General features: G+C 37.4%; 1 protein-coding gene across 2 annotated transcripts; it reads left to right on the top strand.

The window, feature by feature from the left end:
• The first annotated feature begins 1,569 nt into the window (after positions 1 to 1,569).
• LOC131948945 (uncharacterized) lies at positions 1,570 to 13,581 on the top strand. 2 transcript variants are annotated; one of them, XM_059310677.1, is made up of 4 exons: positions 1,570 to 1,602; positions 10,473 to 10,572; positions 11,068 to 11,216; positions 12,117 to 13,581. In XM_059310677.1, the coding sequence occupies exons 3-4, from the start codon at positions 11,162 to 11,164 to the stop codon at positions 13,034 to 13,036; spliced, it is 975 nt and encodes a 324-aa protein (XP_059166660.1). In that variant the 5' UTR covers positions 1,570 to 1,602; positions 10,473 to 10,572; positions 11,068 to 11,161; the 3' UTR covers positions 13,037 to 13,581. The 2 variants fall into 2 exon arrangements, with proteins under 2 accessions (XP_059166660.1, XP_059166659.1); XM_059310676.1 differs by lacking the exon at positions 1,570 to 1,602 and adding an exon at positions 4,638 to 4,793.
• The last annotated feature ends 4,104 nt before the right edge of the window (positions 13,582 to 17,685 follow it).

Below are 17,685 nucleotides of genomic sequence, written 5' to 3'. Positions count from 1 at the left end.
CCTAACATAAAGTGGAGGTGGTTTAGATTGGTGATGCAGATGTTCTGCCAGGATTTTCCGAACGCCGGAAAAAACAAAGAAATCGGTCCGTGACGGCTCCGGCAAGGACGCGGACGAGGTCCCAGAAGGAGATGGTTGTCATGGTAACGTTGACGGTGTCGGCGAAGCCCATGCGGACGAAGACCCGGATGCTGAGGATGTTGGTGACGACGCCGAACAGGCAGACGGCCAGGCAGAGCCAGACGTCGACGACGTATGCGAGGAGGTTGACCCAGAGGGTCGGGACGAAAAGTTCCCTGGGTCTGTCGCTGGGCGTGGTTGCTAGTGTGAATGGTGAGATAAAACTCTCCAAACCCGCCGTTGATTTCATCACTGAACTCATGATTCGTAAACGAATGTATTGCGTTTTAGCTTTAACAAATACAAATTGTGTAATATGTTACCTATATATTATCTTTGAAAAAAAACCATCCAATTGTTTACAGTAAAATTAACTTGGATATGATCTCAAGATTCATTACTTATGCTATATTGTCTTGACTACATATAAAACTGTGCTAAACAATTTAGTAAAATTGTGTATCACTATTGTGTATGAGCTCAGTTCGCTCTAATATTTTTTCCCAATAGCAGCCTCGCTAAGTTTGGTTGATGCTAAGGGCAATAGATCTAGCTATCTTCAGTCTAGTAATACATTTACTAGTCAAAAACAAAAACACAATGTATACACTTGTATATACCATTTTTTAAAATGAATGGTTTACATTGTTTTTTAACCATTACATTCTACAAACGGAATTCTTTAAAAAATAAGATAATTATCATCGATTATACAATTTGTGGTTTCCAGTATTTCGTTACAAGCCGGCCAAAACAGGGTATAATATAATTATTTTTTATTTACTAAATAAAAGTATATTTTTGTCCTTTGCTCTTTGATTTTGGTGAACGATAAATTATAGCCTTCTAGTCGTAGATCGTTTCTCTCTACTGTGGTTTCAAGAGCTGAATCGATGACAACAAAACCTTAGCTTTCAAATTTCACGCGAAAGTAGAGAAATAACTATACATTATTTTCGTTACAAAATAATAGTTGTTTAAAATTATCATTTCTTGACTGAGATCTTTTATTTAAGTGAATGTAATACTATAGCAATTTTCTGACAAAGTGGAAACTGTATCGTGGCCGGCAATTAAATACTCAATAAAACGGTAGTAATGTGGGTTAATAGTTTCCGAAATAATTTTTTTTAAAAGATGGCGATGGATCTGACACGTCCAAAGAATGAATCCAGATGACATCGCAGGAATGGCGCTAAACGGGACGCCTCAAGGAAAAAGAAAGAAGGGAAGGCCAAGGGAGGCGCTCGGCGGGGAAGCAGCTGGCAGAGGCAGCACTGTCATGGGGGACTGCCAGGAAAATTGCCGGTGACCAACACAAGAGGAGGGAGCTTTCTGTGGGGGGCGCCGTGTGTCTTGGGCACAAAAAGAAAAGATAATGAATAGTTCACATCTTTGACTGCTACGGTGGGGAGCTGACAGGGCTACAGCCAGAGGCCCAGCAATGTGGGACCAGAAACCCAGTTTTCTACCAATAGAAAGGTATACGCATTATTTGTTATTATAAATTAATTATAACAAAATGCCTCCTTCAAACATAAAGATCCAGATGGTAGGTAAAGTAGAGTTCGTACGTTTCTTGATCAACCGCATGTATGTTCCCTAACATGATTCAGGTACCTATCAGAGCAGGGTGGAATCTGGGAATTCCTGCAATACAGAGTCTGGACCCAGATACTTCAGGCTAGCAGTCGATCGCTCTACCACCCGACTACGTCGTCCCTCAAAGTAATAAAATATTCATTTTTATATCAGCGATGGCTTCCAGTCACGGTCAGAATAAGAAAGGTTTAGTTTATTACAGACACACACATTGGCACACATACAACCTGCATCACACACACAAACACAGACACATACACAGACACACACACACATTGACACAAACACACTAAAACTCACACACTGAAACACACACTGTAACACATACACACTAACACCCACCCACACACACATTAACACACATTGACACATACACACTGCAACACACACATACTCACACACACTGAAACACACACTCAAACGAACACACTCAAACTAACACTAACACTGACACACACACTAAAACGCACACACACTGCAACAAAAAACACACAGACCCATACACTGACACACATCTACACACACATTTACACACCCACTGAAACTTGCACACACACTGAAAAACACACACACACACACGGACACACACACACCTTGATAAAAAACTTTAAACTTTGATAATAAGTCAACAGGTCTAGCTGAATCTCCATTCTCTTTTCAAAACTCTCAACAACATGACACCACACCACCACCCAATCACAACAATCAGTACATCAAAATGATAAACCGAAACTTGAATTAATTGATTTTAGGGAACTCGTTCTATTACAGTTTCAACTTAAGATATATATTTGCATAACTATTTTTAGAAAGATAATTGAATTAAGTAATTAGTTGCAGGAAGTCAATCACAGACGCTTGTCGTGTTGATTAGTATTTTAGTTTCATTTTATATTTCCTTAATTTAAGACTCAAGGTCTGGTTAAGTGTTACACAAAATTGTCATACCATTTCTAATATGCTGAGAGTATTTTATAATCATTTTTTCACTGTACAGTTTCTAATCACTGTGTTCATTTCAGGTAAGGAAAGAAATTCTTTCATTTTGGTACTCCGCTGTGAAAGCGTTAATCTACACAAACATCAGTTTTTTAATAGTCCGATATGAAACCTTATATAGAATTATATAATTCCCGACCCTCCAAGATCAGACACATGGGGCAGGTGAAGTAGAATTCATCAGTTTCAGAGAAATCGGCGTTTGCTGGGGATGGTGTGGTCAGCACTATGCCCAACCTAACAAGAGTTAGGCACCCATCAGAGCAGGATAGCTCAGGGACGTTCTACTGACTTGAACCCGGATTCGAACTCGAGACTTTCGGTTAGCAGTCTAGCTCTCAAGGCGAGATTGGTTTGCCGGATAGAAAAACGTGTAATTTTTCGATTTTTTTCTATCAAAGCAATCGTAAAAAAAAAAAATTTTTTAATTCTTCTGAAAACCCCACTTTGTAGAAATTCGTCCTCGAACCTTTGCTCTTAAAATTTTGAAAGAAAAATATATATTTTTTTAAAACCACATGACCCATCAGAACGAACCAGAGAATTCTATTATTAATATTTATAATACAAAAATTTGATTTCTGTAATTGTGATGATAGGGTCGCATTCAGCAAATCTAGCACAAACCATTCAAATAGTTAACGTGTGTATCTGCTCTATGAGAAGGATCATAAAACGCCGTAAGATGCGACGTGAACTCAACTTAATCAACGTTTATAAAACAAAATCGGTAATACCCATATTAATTATAGTTATGGAGGTGCTACGTACTGTAGCTACTTGGGAGTACGCATTTTGAGCTGATATATTGCATCATTTAGCTTGACAGTTTTGAAACGTTATGTAGGGCCTAAGTGTTCAATAGTCGACGAACCTCTTAACGCGTCTTTTTTAACTTTCTCAAGCAACGCCAACGCTTGCTGAAGTTAATCATGGCAACTTATTAGTTGATCTCCTGTTGTCCACCACAACCCTCATAGCGTTTCTGCCGAATAATGATAGCTGAACTCAACACAAAATTCATTTGGATAGATGACTATTGCGGATATTTTTTATGCTCTGGAAAGTATCCATTATTTTGGTCTAGGTTATTACCCCAAGCGTTTCCATCTCTTACGATTTGATGATTGCTTCTGTCACCACTTTGTCACGAATTTGATTCTTGTGGTAGTGACGGAAATGTTCTGGGGAAATAATTGTACCAATCACAACCATAGTTACTAGAAGTAACGTCGGTTTCAGAAGGAAAACTGACTCCCTCATCCGTTACCTGTGGTAGAGATCTCGGTACCGTTATCTGAGTGCGCAGCCTCTATGTGGCTTTCCAGACGGATGTCGATAGGTCCTCACATTGTAGATAGTGTGAGCACCAACACCTGAACCCAATGCGGCAGGGATTAGAACCGAGGAATCTTCAGCTGGGGAAAAAAATTGGGGTAATATTTCCGCTTTAATTATATATATCTCTGTACATATATATATAAAGCAAAGTTGTCGGGTGCTCGACAGGACACTTCCCGAGTTTCTATATCAGTGGATATTTCGTTATTTTTTATGTGTTGTTATTATAATGTTGGGGTTGATGGTCACACTTGTGAATATTACCTCCGGTTACTTGTCTGATAATCTCAATTTCGGTTCCTAGTCAGTGCTTTTACGCTTTGATTTTGCAGACATGTAACATAAAACAAAACAAATGTTTTATTGTGTCTGTTGTTTTTTTTTCTAAGTTTGAAAATCAGTTATTTCTTACCTAATAAAACGAATAAAATTAATTATATAGTCATGCATGTCATGAACCAGAACTTACAAAAATTAAAGTAAGTTTTTATTTTGTTTGCCAAAATAGTAATACAAATGCGCACTTTCTTGGTTACTGGTTATTTACTGTACTATTTCGCACTGCAACGGAAGCTTGAATGTTTACTTGACAACATAAGATGCCTTAAAATGTTATTTACAATTTTACAATCTCTAAGGTTTTTAGTAGTTTTATACCCGAAATAAAAATTGATGTGAAGTAAAAATGCTAAATCTATATCATCTTTTTGTATTCTTAAATTTCATCATAGGTACGTTATTTTTTTTATTTTTATATACTTAGGTGCATCGAATATTTTTGTATTCGATGTAAAAAAATGTGATGTAGATCTAGATAGATTTTTTTAGATCTAGATCTAGATCTAGACTAGATTCTAGATCTACATCAATTTTTTTTAAATACCACCTTTTTTTCTGCGCGTTGAAAGAAATTCACTCGTAGTTACTAGATATAGATCTAGTACTAACATTTTAAAGCAAACAAAAAACTCGTATCCTGCACTTAAAAAGCAAAATTAAGACACTTCTCGTGTAAAAAAAGAAAAATTGTAAATGAACCACGGTATTTAAACCTACACTGGTGTCATTTTTATCATAAGCGACATCATTTTCAACGATCATTCCCCCCCCCCCCACTCCTCCACTCCTCAACGTCACATATGGTCGCAAAAAGCCAGGACCCAACAACTTATATGACGCCCAGGGGTCGGCGTGGTCGAGTCGGTAAAGCTCATGGTTGCTAAACCGAAAAGTCTCGAGTTCGAACCCTCGGGCAGATGAGGCTCGTTAGCTGGGGACAGCCACTCACTCTTCTAGGAGAGATAACTCCAAAATTAAACAACTGCTGCCTTGTAGTTGGTTCTTGGTTGGACAAAGGCTATGGAAGCAAATCCAAAAAGAAAAGCAGGCTGAAATCGGAGTCAATGGCGCAAAACCAGTTGACACGTAACGCTTAATTGTGTTGGAGGCGTGGTCGAGTCGGCAAAAAGCTCATGGTTGATATAATTGAACAAAGTCTCGAGTTCAAACCCACTGGCAGATAAATCTCGATCCCCTTCAACACTAATAATTAAGAACGAAGAAGATATGACGCCCCACCGCAGCCCCTCACCCCTCCCAAGACTATCTCTTTAAATCATCGATTTTTTTTTAAATTAATGAGTACGATCAAAGTTAAGAAGGCTTAGATTAATTAAATTTTACTGAATTGAATTTATAATTTTTTTTTTACCAATTAAGAGTTTCTAACACTATTGCACAAGCGTACAGTCACACTTCCCACCCCCCCCCCCTTTCGCCTCACGTTTCACTAAAGGCCGAACCCCTTTCCTCCGCAGTATAACGTCATTTATAGACAACCCGTAATTAAAAAATAGTACTTTGGTATTAGGAAGCGGTAGATGAGGTAAACCTAAACAGAAGTTATGAACCTAATGAAACCTGACGCGTTATTAAGCTTATGAATGCTAATATACACCTATCAATATACATCCCACGAGCACATAGAGGACATTTTAAGCACTAATCCCCCCCCCCCTTACATTCACACACACACACACACACCGCACACACAAAAAGGGTGGTGAATAATTTAATAACCTTTGACCACAGGTGCTTTGACCAAATGGGGTTTGACCATGGGTGGTTTGACCACAGAGGGGCTTTGACCATAGGGGGTTTGACCAGTGGCGTAGCCAGGATCGTCTCAAGAGGGGGGGGAGGGGGTTCCAATTTTTACCCGGGGACAAACTTTCGATTTCCCCCCTCCCTCAAACTTTCGATTTGCACCCCCCCCCCCCTCAAACTTTCGATTTGCACTACCCTCAAACTTTCGATTTGCACCCCCCCCCCACCCTCAAACTTTCGATTTGCACCCCCCCCCCCCCGCCCTCAAACTTTCGATTTGCACCCCTCCCTCATACTTTATATATATATATATATACCGAGGGGTCTATGAGGGGGGTTATGACCCCCTCCTAACCCCCCGCCTACGCCACTGGGTTTGACCACCCTCCCTCAAACTTTAGATTTGCACCCCCCCCCCCCTCAAACTTTCGATTTGCACCACCCTCAAACTTTCGATTTGCACCCCCCCCCCCTTAAACTTTCGATTTGCACCCCCCGCCCTCAAACTTTCGATTTGCACCCCCCCCCCCCTTCATACTTTATATATACATACCGAGGGGTCTATGAGGGTGGGGTTATGACGCCCCCTAATCCCCCCGCCTACGCCACTGGGTTTGACCACAGTTGTTTTCTCAGCAGAGGGTCTTTGACCACAGGTGGTTTGTCAGCGGGTGTTCGATCACAAGTGCTGTGTCCTGCTTTTGTCACAGGTGTTTTGTCCAATGCTGGCGTTTGATAACAAGCGATGTGTCCATATATGGATTAATTTTAAAAGTTGTGTAATTATATTTTAAAAAAATTATTTGAAGGTAAAATGCTGTATCAACTTCTTGCATTATTTTTTTTATGTTTATATACTTAGGTGCATCGAATTTTTTATATCCTGCATGAAAAAATTAAAATTAAGACACTTCTGGTGTAAAAAAAAAAAAGTTGTAATTGAACCACGGTATTTAACACTTTATCTACTGACGGTACTTTTAACTATCACTTTAATTAAGCGCCTGTATTATTTTTAATTTAATACGAATTTTAAAAATTATTGATGGAATTGATAGTATTATCTCCCCTGAGTCATAGGTAGGTGGAGGTATTGATGTTTTTTGAAAACTTCTAGTATGGCGCCATTTTCAATCTCTACCTGTATCGGTAGTTCACAATCATTCTGTACATATATCACATGTGTTCTTGATTTCCCTTTGTTTTACCTTATTCTTCAAGTTTTCAACACCGAATATTTTTTATTGGCATCTTCAATAGTCAGGTCATTGTGTTTAACTCCTATTTATACAATTTTGATCAAAGTGTCTTTGTATTAGATCGATATTCACAAGTGGAATTATAAAAAATGAGAAGGGGGGGAGGCGAAATGGGCATAACTTAATATAAACGTTTGTGTAAAGGTTTCAAGAAAATAAATGGAACATAGTAAGAAATCAAAAATGATGACATGATTTAAAATCAATGAATTCCTATCGCGATCGCAACTTACATTCAGAATCCTAGCAAAAACGTTGTCCATTAAACACCCTCCACCGCTCTACACAAATAGAATGATTCTTGATTATAACTGCTGAATTTAGATTACAATTCAGGAACATTTTGAAAATAAATATTCATTAATGCAAACTTTCACTTTAAAAAATTACCTCTAGATAAAGCAGCTTGACGGTAATATCTCTAAACACACCATGTATTATCATTTTACTATTGCAGCAAAATCTATTTTGAATTATATTTTTTTAAAAATTAACAGATATTTAACAATGTTACTGTTATGATACTATTGTACTTTAAACATGTAACTGTAATGTAACTTAATATTTAAAATTAAACAAATTTTGAATAAAGTATTTAAAGAACTAATATGTGTATGCCTGAAGTAGTCACCTATAAATATCATATATTGTTACCACCCTTGAAAGTGTAATACGTCCTAGACAATAAATACTAAGTAAATTTCAATTTCTGTTCTTGCAATTATGTTTGAGAAATATATCATATAAATTACGTATTATTTTAAAAGCGTCGAAAATATTTGAATGTAAAAAGAAAAGAAAAATAAGGAGTTTCAATGTTAACCGTATGGGCAGTGACACGAATTTTCAAAAATTTGTAAAAAAAAAAAAGTGCTTAGTATTCTCAAAAATGTTCTTTGGTAATGAACAGATAAAGGGCCAAATGCAGCACAAAATGGCGCCACGTCAGCGTTGTGTAACAATTAATTGAAAACCTGTAGTAGCTTAAAAAACATTAACTTCTAAGGTAATATTTACACACAAAATTTGCTTTTCGTTTGTTTTTTACTTATACCCCGCCAGCATAGACCTCTTTTACTAATTATTTTGAGTAAAAGCTTTGTAAAGTCAAGACAATAAGGGATACGGCTCGTCAGCCATGATTTTCTTTTATTAACGACATAAACAGACCTGTTTCTATTATTAGTAATGTCGGCTGCAACTCACTAACTCATGGAGCTCTGAGTTTAACTAAACATGTTGCTATTCTTGTCGTAGACGTAGAATGACTCTTAGGCTTCAATAAATAGATCTAGATTCTAGAACTCAACGAATAGACGAAAGTACTTCCAATTTTGCTTTTAGAGTGGCCATTTAAAAAACAGCTTAAGCTTGATAACATTTCAAACATTTTCATAACATGCTACAAAATAGCTGCAAATGTAGAGAACTTCTATAGTTTTGTGTTTGTGTTTCTATTTATTTTCAACAAGTCTAACTTATACAAAGACTGAAGTTTCACCTCTGTAAGGCAATCGTTAGTTGGCTGTATAAAACCTCAGTGATTGATTTTCATGAAACCCCATTGTGAAGTAATTTGTATTCAAAACTTTGCGGGTGAAATGTTTTAATGAAAATTATACTTTGTAAAACCATTTGGCCTAAGTATGCCAAGTTATTTACTAGCTCAGCGATGAAATTTAAAAAAAAAAATATATTTTTGGCTGTTTTTTTTTTTTTTTTGGCTGTTTTATTTTCTTTGTTTTGTTACCGAAAATACTAAAAACATAAAACACATCTAACCTTTAGAAATGTCTAACATCAGCCAAACAGGTTTTTATAACAATATTTATTTTAATAACATCGTACATACGTTTTTAAATTTTCTTTTTGGTTTACATTAGCCCTAATCATTGTTGAGGCTCTGTTCTACAAATCCCAAACATGCCATAAAACAATTTCTTTTCTTTCATATTACCACTGAACAACTTTACAAGCAGAGGTCGCATAAATGTGAGCAATCTATCACACCAACTGTGCTGAGCACTACACCACTGTCAATGTTTTAAAATAATGACACTGACAAGTTAATAATCATCTTATAATAATTATTGCAAAGGACAAAAGCAGAGGCGTAGCGACCCGGGTACAAACTTTCGATTTGCGTCCCCCCCCCTTCGAACTTTTGATTTACACCCCCCCCCCCTCGAACTTTTGATTTGCACCCCCCCCCCCTCGCGAACTTTTGATTTGCACCCCCCCCCTATCAAACTTTCGATTTGCACCCCCCCTTCGAACTTTTGATTTGCACCCCCCCCCCCCCTCGAACTTTTGATTTGCACCCCCCCCTTCGCGAACTTTTGATTTGCACCCCCCCCCCTATCAAACTTTCGATTTGCACCCCCCCCTCAAACTTTCGATTTGCACCCCCCCCCCTATCAAACTTTCGATTTGCACCCCCCCCCCTCAAACTTTCGATTTGCGTCCCCCCCCCTTCGAACTTTTGATTTACACCCCCCCCCCCTCGAACTTTTGATTTGCACCCCCCCCCCCCTCGCGAACTTTTGATTTGCACCCCCCCCCTATCAAACTTTCGATTTGCACCCCCCCTTCGAACTTTTGATTTACACCCCCCCCCCCTCGAACTTTTGATTTGCACCCCCCCCCCCTCGCGAACTTTTGATTTGCACCCCCCCCCCTATCAAACTTTCGATTTGCACCCCCCCTTCGAACTTTTGATTTGCACCCCCCCCCTCGAACTTTTGATTTGCACCCCCCCCTTCGCGAACTTTTGATTTGCACCCCCCCCTATCAAACTTTCGATTTGCACCCCCCCCTCAAACTTTCGATTTGCACCCCCCCCCCCTATCAAACTTTCGATTTGCACCCCCCCCCTCAAACTTTCGATTTGCACCCCCCGCCCGGGGACATGTCTCCCCCCCCCTTCGAACTTTTGATTTGCACCCCCCCCTCAAACTTTCGATTTGCACCCCCCGCCCGGGGACATATGTCTCCCCCCCCCCCTTCGCTACGCCTCTAGACAAAAGTATGTTTTTTTGTTTGCAGTTTGTAACAGCTACTCGACCTGCATCGGAATTTTTTTTTACTGCTCGAGCACTGTTATTAACTGTAGATACGGTGTGTGCGATGGTGGATGCTGCAAGCAGTAAGTATTTTCAGGGCGGGGGGTTCGACCCCCCCCCCCCCCCCCAAGAGATGTCTGGAAGAAACTCTTCGCATTCCTTCAAACCTCTAAACTGATGTTCACGTTTTATCACCTTTTTTTCGGCATCTCATTTTCTCTTAATAGCCTATGGGGCTACCTCTTCTCTACTCTCTCACTACTTTTCTTCACGTTCTTCCTCTCTCTATATCTTCCTCTCTCTCTTTCTCTATCTCTCTTTATATATATATATATATATATATATATATATATATATATATATATATATATATATATATATATATATATATCTTCTTATATATATATATATATATATATATATATATATATATATATATATATATATATCTTATATATATCTTATATATATATATATATCTTATATATATATATATATATATATATATACATATATATATATATATATATATATATATATATATATATATATATATATATATATTGAATTTTCTCCAGCGGTCAAAGTGCTCACAGGGGTGGTGAGGGAGATGGACGAGCCGTGGCAGATGGACCAGTTGTGCCAGAAATCACGTACACACCACTCCGCTTGATGTGGATGATTGGGACGATTGTTGTTCTAGTGGCACTCTTTGTTGTAGCAATGGGTGGGTAACCCAATACTCAGTGGCGTAGCGAGGTCGGGTGTTACCCGGTCCTGCACTTAATGGTGCCACCCCTCAAAAGCGTAAGCGACCCTTCCCAGGGACAAACTTTCAATTTTCGATTTGCACCCCTCCCCCTCAAGCTTTCCATTTGCACCCACCCCCTCAAACTTTCGATTTGCACCCCCCTCAAGCTTTCAATTTGCACCCACCCCCTCCTCAAACTTTCGATTTGCACACCCCCCCCCCCCCTCAAACTTTCGATTAAAACACTGTTTAACACTCGAATTAATCACTTAATTAAGTAAAATTATAATTTTTTCTCTATATATTTTGCTATTATTTTTTGCCTTGGTGTCACCCCCTTAAATGGTGTCACCCGGGATGTGGTGCGCACCCCCCCCCCCCCGTCGCTACGCCTCAGCCAATACTTATTAATATCTATTTTCTTTAAGGTGATTTTGTTTATTGATATTTTATTAGCCGCGGGTAGTGCTTGTTTTGTCTACGGCATAATACAAGAAGGCCATCTTGTTTTTGAACAGATATATGTAGCGAGGGTTGTCTATTTAGGTCGCGGAATGAGTTACTATCTACCTATTTCGTTTTTGTCACAGCCCTTGTGTATGACTGGGTTCATGGCACAAACCACATTATTGGTGATTTTACAGTCTTTTATTGATATCAGATAATATAGCAGCTACACTACTAGAACCACGACTTTCAGTTTCGTCATCTCCTCGCGCTCTCTCTACCTCTCTCTGCTTCCTTTCCTTAGCGCATGCGCACACCCATCCTATATTTTATATTCATATCGCCTTTTTAAGATACATACTCGAAACATACATTCATCTACATTTAACGGTTACAGTTTTGACATTTTAACCGTTCTTTTCCTTTTAGTGTGGGTGAGGAACCACAGAAGAGAGAGCGATACTCATGATGAGATGACAGGGCCCAGAAGACAGAGCACTACTACTGTAGCTCTAGGTCCCCCACCTCCAGCACTGAATGCTTCAGAAGCAAGGAAGTATTTCTCTGTTTGCTACTTCAGAGACAGAGAGTTAAGCCACAGAAGAGAGAGCAATTCTCATGCTGAAATGACAAGTCCCACAACTCCAGCACTGAATGCGTCAGAAGCAAGGAAGTATTTCTCTGTTTGCTACTTCAGAGACAGAGAGTTAAGCCACAGAAGAGAGAGCAATTCTCATGCTGAAATGACAAGTCCCACAACTCCAGCACTGAATGCGTCAGAAGGAAGGAAGCATTTCTCTGTTTGCTACTTCAGAGACAGAGAGTTAAGCCACAGAAGAGAGAGCAATTCTCATGCTGAAATGACAAGTCCCACAACTCCAGCACTGAATGCGTCAGAAGCAAGGAAGCATTTCTCTGTTTGCTACTTCAGAGACAGAGAGTTAAGCCACAGAAGAGAGAGCAATTCTCATGCTGAAATGACAAGTCCCACAACTCCAGCACTGAATGCGTCTGAAGCAAGGAAGCATTTCTCTGTTTGCTACTTCAGAGACAGAGAGTTAAGCCACAGAAGAGAGAGCAATTCTCATGCTGAAATGACAAGTCCCACAACTCCAGCACTGAATGCTTCAGAAGCAAGGAAGCATTTCTCTGTTTGCTACTTCAGAGACAGAGAGTTAAGCCACAGAAGAGAGAGCAATTCTCATGCTGAAATGACAAGTCCCACAACTCCAGCACTGAATGCGTCAGAAGCAAGGAAGTATTTCCCTCTTTGCTACTCAAGAGACAGAAAGTTCAGCCATCTTTTACACAAATGTAAACAAAAGCCGAGAAGGAAAAGAGACAGTTAAGCCCTCGTTTACACAACCATAAAGTATGGCCCACAACTACAAAAACATCTTCACATTTTTGACAGTTTCATCCCTTACCACACTGATAACAGTCGAAACCCATGGAACTATTCGTCTCGATCCCCTAGTTCAACCTTCTCGAATAAGTCTTTGACATCTTGCTCTGCCTGGCTGTCCATTACCACCCTGACAAAATATAAGAGGTTTATAATGTATCTGTCATTAGAAGCTATACAAATTAAATCTTAGGCACAGTGTTAAGAAAAGAGATAAAATCTAAATTCATTACTGTCAAAACATTTCATCGTCTAAGCTATGATCTAAGTTTTAAAATTTTACACCAACCTTTACTCGTTTATCTTTTTGAAAAAGAAAAAGTTTTATACATGTACTTTTTTTATTTAGCAATGTAGTGGTTAATATTTTAACTTAAAAAGTCCTTATAGATAGAATACAAAACCTCTTCTTATTTGGTTTTTGTATTGATGTTCTGTAAATTGGACGTATTTTGTTATTAATATTTTCCGTAATTAAATACAAGTTGAATAAAAGCAACCATGTTTTTTTTTTTATTTTCTTACCACAACATGCACAACGTTGTAGTGTAAGAAAAATGTAACATAATATGGTTATACTGACGATTACCGAAAACTCGTGCAAAACATTGCTATTTACTTGTATTTAGCAATTTTTTTTCTGCTATCGTAAATCGCATTACATTTATAACTTTTTCAGAAGTCACGGAACAAAATATTTAACGGTAGATCGAAATAAATTTTGTGCTAAAATGTAAAGGTCGGGTTGAAATGTCGGGTCTATAAATATGTTTAGTGGCAACCGAAATCCTTGAGGTCGGAAGTCTCGAGTCTGTAGAAAGTCCATGAGTCCACTCAGCTCTAAAGGGTAACTGACTCATTTTAGGTAAACAAAGATGGCTTGGCATAGCGCTGATCACGCTATTCCCTTGTAAGCTGAGGTCAATGAATCAGATGAACTCTACTTCCTCTGCCCCAAGTGTCTTAGAAACGAACGGGAAAAGATGGTGATGAAATATAGAGCTAGCCTTACACTAAATATATTTATGTTCTCAGAATTAGCAGATTGTATAACATTCATTATTTTTTCCGCTTTATTTTGTACTTTTAAAAAAAGTATTGCTGGTATGTCAGAGGGCATGTTTTTGTTTCGTGTAAATAATGATCTGCTCTTTTCGAGCCAACTTGACCAAGTAAAATATTAACGGGAAACTAAAAATAAAATTTAATTATTAGTAAACATTGTAACTAAAGACATCAAATCCGATTTTCTAACGACTTGGAAAAAATATAAACGGGAAATCATATCCTAATATATAAAAGCCCATGTGCGCACTTCTCTCTCTCTCGCTCTCTCTCTCTCTCTCTCTCTGTCTGTCCGCAAAATATTTTCGCCGGATATCACATCAGAATCTGCAGCGATATATGGAGAACTTGATATGGACTTTTGTTGAAAATAATGTTAGATGTTTTAAATGTATAACCACAATGTTATTTAAAGAAGAAAAATATAAAAATAAAGGTATTTTCGAATGTAGAAAAACAATTTTAATTATGCAACCGGAAAAAGATTTTATAGTTGGGACATGAGCGCATTTAACAATGACGTCACTTAATGTTTACACTAAAAAAGGAGCACGAAACTAATAACGTCATCTTCCGAGTTTAGAATAAAATAAAGAAATGAACTATTTCATTCAAATATGATTTAGAGCTACGTACGCTATGAAATGTATACAATACGATTTTCTCGGCCTAAACTTTTATAAGTTTTTACTTTAAATGTGTCGGATTTTTAGCTAATTAGTTATTTCTTTGCTTTGTCACTAATATCGTTCAGCGTGTAGTAATACACATTGCGTTTTGACCAATAACTATTTTATAAATTATTTTTCTCAAACAAGTTCAACATTTTAAAATATATACGCCTATAATTCACGTGAAACGGGTACCGATGGCTAGTTTACTATAAATAAACAGGAAGTAGATCTAATTTTTTTTTTTATTTTTATTTTTTTCGCAATATTTGATTGACATTCGAATACAAAGTACACAAGTGCGATTTGTGCGACTAGCATTTCGCACCAACTTCTCGTGTGTAAACTTTACACCATCAGTAGATATATTATACTTTTGCAATCTTAAATAATGAATACAGAAACAAATTTAACACGTAAGTTCACGGTTATGTTTAAAACATCACCATCACACACCCTAGTTATGATTATGGAATATGGTTCTGTTGATTTCGAAGTCATAGGGATCTCCTCGTACATTTTAGTTATAAATAAATTTGTGAGTAGATTTTAGCGGAAGTTAAATACAGCACAAAATCGGAAATACCGGGGTTCGCAGTTTAGTAATTTTTTAAGAGGTGCGAAACGTAGGCTCTAAGAAGCGCGCAACTTTTGAATACAAATACAATTCCCTTATCTATCTTGAATAAGGACTGGACTAATCTCCAACAGAAAGGGTCGTCGAGCAGAAACATCATTATTTTTACTGTAAACACAGTGCCGAAAGATTTTGTTAAATTCCTATGAAAGAAGATTTTGTGTTCGGTGGTTCGACGAACCTCCTAAGTCGTTCTTTTTTAATCTACTCAAGCAACCGCATTACTTGGGAAAGTTAATCAAGGCTTCTTAACGAGTTGATCTCCCACCGTCCACTGGAGACGCTCAGAGTTTTTCGACAGGATAATGATCGCTGAACTCAACCCGGGTGTAATTCGGAAAAATTTAAAAAACAGGCTTTTAAAGGAAACTTGGATCTGGGAAGAATCCGTTTGTAATTTGCGATGTTGCCCAAATCACAAGAAAAAAAACGACTCTCCTAAGTCGTGAAGTTTGGGCGAGATCTCGGTACGGTTATCTCTACGTGGCTTTCCAGACGGATGGCATGTTGTCTTCAAGACGAAGACAAATGAACCCCAGTCCCCCGCCATGAACACTCCCCCTCCCGCGCCCTTCATGCCTGAACCAATGCGGCAGGGATTTGAACCGAGAATTTACACTTAAAGAAAGAAACGAACAGTTTCGTTTAGTTTGTTAAAAAGTGTCGTGTTCTTCAATGTCTAGGGGTATATAGCAACAGACAAATACGACGTAGATAACACTATCACTCTATAATAATAATGAGATATTTAATATATATACAATAATAAAATAATAAAGATAAAAGGGGTCTACAACACAAGTGACAATACTCAACACCACGTTCCACGTCCACAGCCACACTACAACTAACTACTTCACACAATGGCACACGCTCTGACACCCGTCACCTGACACACCTCACGTGAACACTTCTCGCTCCATGTAAACACACTCAACCAAGGGCTACAACTATACACCAAAGGGAGGGTACCTGTCGTTCGAGCACACAACACACACAATCAGGGGACATGTAAGGGACGTAACAAAAAGTGTAAGTTTAAATTCGAGCGGTGAAGTTTGTAAATGTGAAATAGTATTCCTACTTCTGGACCCAAAAAATATGTTCCCAGGTTTATTGAAACTTTTTTTTTCCATTTTAAATGTAAGGCGACAGATTGAGTCTCGTGGAACTAAAACAAAAACTGGCTTACAATAACAATGTTTCAAGCAGAAAATATAACAAAAAAATATAACCCACATTGGAAAATTTTAATTTTAATTTACTTATAGTGCTCTTATGGAGAGAGAAAAACAGAATTACTACTTTCTGGGCCCTAGGTCATGATAATCAAATTTAAAAATTTAGTAAAGATTTGTGTATTTAACTTATAAGAAAAACACAATTTTGCTAACAATACAGAATCAATGTATTTGTACATTCAAGTTATTCAATAACAGTAACAACAGTAAACACGGAGACTTTTTTTCACATTGGGCGTTTTTTTTTTTTTTTTTTTTTTTTTTTTTTTAAATAACATCGTTTTTAATAAAAGGCAATTAAGTAGTAAAGACATAGCAATAACAAAGCATTAAAAATTTGGAATAAAGAATTAATATTATTTAGTTATAATACAAAATGAAATAGAATAGATTATAATAGAATGAGAAATGTTGCAATGAGTCAGTTATCAACAGTCCATTAATTTTGTAGGTGGGGTTTCAAACTATTTTTGTTCCGTTTTCTTTATTTTAATTTGATACTTATGAGAATAGACAACTAAAAAAAATTATAATTAATTAATTTCGAAAATTTTATTCACTTTCTTAAACGTGTGTTTAAAACGCACATGAGCCTGTGACATGAAACTAACATCAAATTATGTTCAGTGCAAAAAAACATTTTAAAATTATTCAATAGAAAATTGGGTAATAATGGCAGAATTAAAGTTTTATTGTTGAAAAACAAATCAGGCCTAAGTCAAATGACCAACATTAATAATCTTAATATAAAAATTATGTGTATATATTTAAAAACACAATCATCAAGGCAATAAAATCATGTCATGGCGAAGTGTGGCAATAAAAGTAACAGTCGTAGCAAGGTGTAAAATATTGTCATTATATAATGTGTAAATATCAAACATGGTATGTAAATATCACTAACTCTGGTGTAAAATATCGCCACAGATATGTAAATATAACTGCATATATGTAAATATCAAATGATTCAATTCAAATA

Source organism: Physella acuta, unplaced genomic scaffold, assembly GCF_028476545.2.
Source record: "Physella acuta isolate Inbredline_101_S28 unplaced genomic scaffold, ASM2847654v3 ptg000666l, whole genome shotgun sequence".
In the NCBI taxonomy this organism is placed as follows: Eukaryota; Metazoa; Mollusca; class Gastropoda; family Physidae; genus Physella; species Physella acuta.
The sequence above is the reverse complement of the archived record's forward strand: the minus strand, read 5'-3'. Positions and strand labels throughout refer to the sequence as shown.

Bases quoted from the DNA above. Each gene is read 5' to 3' on its own strand.
- LOC131948945 (XM_059310676.1), top strand. From the start codon at position 4,748: ATGCTAAATCTATATCATCTTTTTGTATTCTTAAATTTCATCATAG. The intron at 4,794-10,472 runs GTACGTTATTTT...TTTTGTTTGCAG, and splicing joins ATTCTTAAATTTCATCATAG to TTTGTAACAGCTACTCGACC. The intron at 10,573-11,067 runs GTAAGTATTTTC...AATTTTCTCCAG, and splicing joins GATGGTGGATGCTGCAAGCA to CGGTCAAAGTGCTCACAGGG.